The following is a 6000-nucleotide window of genomic DNA, read 5'->3' as shown; positions in this document are numbered from 1 at the left end:
CATTAGTTCTTCCGTTGATGGACACAAAGTAATTACCATTTACACCTTAGTGAATTTATTCTTAGCAGTGATGTGAAATATCTGCTTATAATGATATCAAAGTCACATGAAGCTGGTTACTCATTTCTTAAAATCATGTGAAAGACATTCTCACTCAATGATAAACCACAGTTAAACCATAATAAATGCGTCATGGGTGTAATGCTTTGGGAAACAGGTTTTTTATGCTTTTGTTTTTAGGTCAAAGTCTTAAAAGTGAGTATTAGAGTGCTGAAGCACAGGATGCATCAGTAAAGCTGTTCAGAGTCACCGTCCAAGAAATCCCGTCTCGATGGCTGGGACACCGCAGCCTTCATGGCTGCTCCTCTGTCTTGTCTTTCTGTTGTATGGACCGGGAGAGCCGATGGACAATTCACAACTGACACAGTAAGTTTGAATCAAAAAGATCAAAGAAAGATTTAAAGAGATTAAATGAAATGGGTGAAAAACTTGTCTTTTTTTGGTTTCCTTGTTTTACCTAATCCTGGTTAATTAGGGTTTTGAAATCATGCAGATGATATCTGGAACAAGATTGGGTAAATTTGCACTTTTTTGGATTACTTTAAAACCTGAATGTTTGTTTTGTAGGCCTCGTATGCTATCAGAAAATGGTCACCTGGTGTTTAAAACAGGTGACAACAAAGAGATCCGCTTCGAGCCTTCGTCATCAGGCCGGGTAAAAGTGGGCAATGAAGACCTCACACAGCTTCTAAGCCAGGTAAACTCAGGTTTCAGTTCAGGTCTATGCATACTAATGTCATCTGATCTGATACAGCAAATTTACTGTGGTTTTAAGTTAATAAAAGCTTCCACTCAGAGGCCATTTCATTGATGGAGAGCAAATTCAACACAAGAAAAAAACAGCTACTTATTGTTCCAAACAGAAAACTATAAAGATAAAAGTGATATGACATATGTCATCAAAACGCTGAATTAAGGAGACCACATTATACTATCTTCTGGACATCACAAAGTCACAAATATTCTGAAGTTCACACTTATCACTACAACAGTGTCTTTATAGGTCTGTCTAAAATAATCAGCTGATCCAGAACGCTGCTGCTCAGGTTCTCACTAAAACCAGGAAGATAGAGCACATAACACCAGTTTTAAAGTCCCTCCACTGGCTCCCTGTAGCTCAGAGAATAGACTTTAAAATACTGTTGATAGTTTATAAATCACTGAACGGCTTAGCACCACAATACATTAAAGATCTGCTGTTGTTGTATCAACCTTCCAGACCAGAAGACCCTCTGGTCTTCTGGTTCTGCTCTTTATCAACAGAAGCAGAACCAAACGTGGAGAAGCAGCATTCAGCTTCTATGCACCTCAAATCTGGAACAAACTTCCAGAAAACTGTAAAAGAGCTGAAACACTGAGTTCCTTTAAATCTAGAATAAAATCCCAGCTGTTCAGAGTTGGTTTTGAAACATGCTGTAATCAATGAAATATGAATCAACAATCTGATATGTAACAACGGCACTTGACTAAATGTAATGTTTCAATTGTTGACTGGTTTTGATACAGAGTTGAGAAACTACATTATAAAATTAGAATAAAATTTCAAGCTGAAATCTGAAACTTAATTCTAATGATGAACTGTAATCTGGGCAAAATTTATTGTGTGAGATTTGGTGTTTTAATCTGTCTTTACTATGTCTGACTTCACGTAGGAAACAATGACCATAAGTTTATTCTTTGCACATAACCATCAGTAACACAGCAGACTAATTAGTCTACCTTTGTAAACAAGCAGACATGTATTATAAACTTTGTGTATTAATTATAAAAGGCTGTTTCTGCTCATACAAGTCAGGGAATAATTAACAAGTTTAGACTTCCACACAGTAAACTCAAAGGTCAAGTGGCCCGAGGACTGCAGTCAATTGATTCAGGATGCAAATTGTGTGCAGTAAGCATTTTAATGCAATGCATTAAATCATATCCCTGAAAAAATATTAATCGTATTAAAATATATTCCTGGAAAAAAGTATGTATTATTTGTTAAAATGACTTTTAGCTGTCAGTAACTTAAAATATCTTTATCTGAAAAGAAACTGATTGGGAAGTCATGTCATAGCTATACTATTAGTATGACTCATTAAAATCCATCTCTTTTATTTTTGATCACAGCAGATCATGTTGTACATTTTTGTTTTAAAACTTTGTGTTAATCCCTGATCCCATGGAACAGCTTTTAAATAATATTGTGAGGATGTCTTTGTGGACACCTGCTAACAGCATCCTACCAACATGCTGCAGAGCTTGGCATCAGAGTGTTGACAAAGCCAGACATCATGCTCCACATCATTATGCCACCAGCTACTAAACCAATGCTTTTCTTCTATGGACTTATTTTAGCTGTTTTATGATTTGAAGTGGCAAAAGAATCTGTCCTGTTTTGTAGCAGACTGCTTGATTGATGATAGCTTAACTGGTTTAGAATTTAAGTCTTACATAATAATTTCTACCATGTAAAATTGCACAAACTTTTATAACTTAAATATAATGTTTACCAACCAAACATATTTCTGGACCAGTTACAGGTGGTGAGGTTGTTAAGCTTTGTCAGAGCAGTGGTGTCTACTATATTAAGTTAATTTTTTTATTTAAAAAAAAAAAGAAGAACAAAAAAAACGGTAAGTACCCTGACTGACTGTAAGGATTTGAGTTTTTCTGAGTGTTTATTTTGGGTTTCTGTGTCTTTTGAGTCTCCTGTTGTCCTGTCTACCCCTTGATTGTTCCCAGGTGTGTCTCGTTCCCTGATTACCCTCTGTGTATTTAATCCCACCTGTGTTCCTTGTTGGGTCCTTGTCTAATCTGTCTAGTTGTCATACCAGTCTGTCGATTCTGTCTAGTCCAGGGGTGTCAAACTCCAGTCCTCAAGGGCCGCTGTCCTGCAGTTTTTAGATGTGCCACAGGTACAAAACACTGGAATGAAATGGTTTAATTACCTCCTCCTTGTGTAGATCAGTTCTCCAGAGCCTTGCTAATGACCTAATTATTATATTCAGGTGTGGTGCAACAGAGCCACATTTAAAAGTTGCAGGGCAGTGGCCCTCCAGGACTGGAGTTTGACACCTGTGGTCTAGTCTGACGTCTTATTGCTGTCAGTTAGTTTGTAACCAGTTGCTACCAGAATTTGAGCTTTTAGCCTCCTGCTCAATCTTTGCTGCCTGGACTTTCTGGATTTGTATTTTCATTTTTAAATCATCACTTCTTCATCCCAACCTGGGTCCTCAGGGTCTTCCTCACCACCACTCACCCCAAATCGTGACACTGACAAATGATGCATCACTCCCTTCATTCATATCCAACACTACAAAAAACACACCTTTGAATTGGTTATGGCAAGGATATGACTTTGTTGCACTCATTTTTTTTTAGTGAAACTTGCAATATTTTTGATAAACTAGTGAATTTGGTGCCCAAAATAATTTTAACTGTGTTTTCATTCTTATTTTAGATCAAAGCTAATAAAGAAGACATTGATGACATCAAGACCCATGGAGGAGCAATTCCCCCTGAAATCTCCAACAACCTCAACCAACTTAATACCAAGGTAACAGAAATCTAATATATTTTATGTGAAGAAGATGATCATTACTAGAAGTCATCAGTAATAAATGTTGAAGGTTAGATATATGGAATTGAGAAGTTCCTGACTGTTAGAAAGCTGCCATATCAAAGGAAACTTGGGTTATGTCAGGGACAACCTCTACAACAGCTAAAGGACGTCTGTTGTTGGAGCCACTGCTCCTACCAATGGAAACACACTAAATTACATTTGAAATGATTCACTCTTCCACACTCTTCTTGTGAAATAAGGAGATTCATATCTAAAGCAGTGCTCGCCTCAACAGAATCATTTGAAGCTGACACCGTTTATCATAAAAGCAGAGAAACACATGGCATTTACTAGCAACCTCACAGCTATATTTTCTAAGAGGAAATAAATGTTTGTCTGATTTTATTTAACAGTTTGCACATGTTTATTTGAATTTAAGCCACAAATTATCTTCATTGGTGTAACACTATAAAGCTATTAAGAATGTGTACCACTTTTCCACAACAAAACTGACTTTCCATGGTTCTTTCAGGTGACAACACTGGGTAACCAAGTAACAGAACTTCAACAGGTGAGACTTAGAAATGTGTGATCATGCCTCAGAAGTAGAAATTATGCAGGAAGTTCTGGTTTCCTGCTTGTTTTTCTTCCAGACAGTCCAGAGAGTGTCTTGCAGCAGTAATCCTTGCCAGAATGGAGGAACATGTCTGAACTTATTGAACTCCTATCACTGTCTGTGTCCAAGCAACTGGGCTGTGAGTTCTACACTGTTTAAGAAATAAAAATACATAGTTTATATGTCAGTTTCGGCTTATGATGTGCTTGAATGTGGTTGTGATGCTACCATCTGTGTTTTATGTACTTTATGTATGTGTGTTGTGTGTTAGGGTGCTGACTGTGCCAGTGATGTAAATGAATGCCAGGCACTTGCAGGAACACTGCAGGGTTGTCAGAACGGGGCAACCTGTGTCAACAGCCCTGGATCATTTACGTAAGTCTTTAGCTTTCCAGTGCTATTAAACTATACTTCTTGTAAGAATAATACACAAAATGTTTTATAGTTTAAAATACTGTCAGCATATACCTTTATGGTAACATTTAATATTATGTCAAAGTACATAATCATATATTTATTACAGTGATAAAATCTAGGCATCCCAAAATCACTTTGTTTACTGGTCGAAAAACTTGAAGCAGAAAAATCTTGGATGGAAATGTAAGCTACAAATTGGCCAAATCAGCTGTGTAAAGTCCAGTCAAAGCTTTGCTGACCTAAGTGCTGCACAAAGTTCAGCAAATAAAACCACTGAGTCAGCAAGTGACACGAAACTGCTACATTAAAAAATGATTCAAATACACAAAACTGTTAATTTTCTCACAAGTTTGTTAGAGACAGTGTGGGATAAAACTTCAGATTAACTGAGGGCTTTGTAAACATTTTTTAAACCATCTGATTTTGAAGGTAAAAATGTGATATTGTTAGTTCATCTTTTTAACGGTTGCTCTGTTTGTTCTTCAGTGTGAATTTAACCCACACATCATTTAACATTTCCACTCTATGTTTCATTAAGAAAGAATGATACAGTAGAATACACCAAACCTGAAACACCTTCATCTTTCATTAATAATACTCTAACAATGACAGGAAGATACTTTTGATGCCACAAATCAATGACAGAATTATTTGGAAGCATTAAAGAAATCACTTTCTCAGATAGAAACTAACCAGTCTCCTGCACCAAGGATGGATTTACTCTCTTCAGCTGTACCTGAAAATCTTGGTTAGCTGGTCCACTGAGTTAGTTTTTACACTTATTTAATTTCATGACCAATCAAGTTTCAAGAACTGCTGCAACCCACAAATACAAGTGCATACTGTATTTGTACTTGTATGTCCACTCTATCATTAAGAATCAATGACACAGTAGGATACACCAAACCTGAAACACATTTATCTTTCATTGATAATACTCTGACAAAAATAGAGCATTTATTAAGCTCATAGCTTGCTCAATGCTGTCGACACACTCATTAGCTAAAGCACTGGCAGTGAAAAAATAAATAAAAAGAGTACAATATTTGTGTCCCTCATTTCACAATTAACCCTGTGTATTATATAGATTCATTGCACATGAGGAAATGATTTCAAGTCTTTCTTTCTTATTTTGATAATTATGATTTACGGATAATGAATGAATCTGAAAATTAAATCCTTGTTTTCCTCATGATCTGATGAAGTGTGTTTTGCAAGCCAGAATGACAGGTGGAGACTATGTTTTTTTTTTTAAAAGTTCTAAATATTGATCTGTGCTTAGATGTACGCTCTCCATGGATCCTCCATTTTGCTTTTACAATGTGGTCATGGAGCGAACGCCACACATTTCTGCAGACAT

General features: G+C 36.5%; 1 protein-coding gene across 2 annotated transcripts in view; it reads left to right on the top strand.

Moving 5' to 3' along the window:
- The first annotated feature begins 232 nt into the window (after positions 1-232).
- cubn (cubilin (intrinsic factor-cobalamin receptor)) overlaps positions 233-6000 on the top strand; it is a 103085-nt gene continuing 97317 nt past the window's right edge. The window contains exons 1-6 of one of the 2 annotated variants that reach the window (XM_032552163.1): positions 233-426; positions 628-757; positions 3506-3601; positions 4140-4178; positions 4261-4362; positions 4495-4598. In XM_032552163.1, the coding sequence (XP_032408054.1) occupies positions 332-426; positions 628-757; positions 3506-3601; positions 4140-4178; positions 4261-4362; positions 4495-4598 (566 nt within the window). In that variant the 5' untranslated portion in view covers positions 233-331. The remainder of the gene's footprint in view (positions 427-627; positions 758-3505; positions 3602-4139; positions 4179-4260; positions 4363-4494; positions 4599-6000) is intronic. The other variant, XM_032552162.1, reaches the window with a different exon arrangement.

This window comes from Xiphophorus hellerii, chromosome 21 (genome assembly GCF_003331165.1).
Source record: "Xiphophorus hellerii strain 12219 chromosome 21, Xiphophorus_hellerii-4.1, whole genome shotgun sequence".
In the NCBI taxonomy this organism is placed as follows: Eukaryota; Metazoa; Chordata; class Actinopteri; order Cyprinodontiformes; family Poeciliidae; genus Xiphophorus; species Xiphophorus hellerii.
The sequence above is the reverse complement of the archived record's forward strand: the minus strand, read 5'-3'. Positions and strand labels throughout refer to the sequence as shown.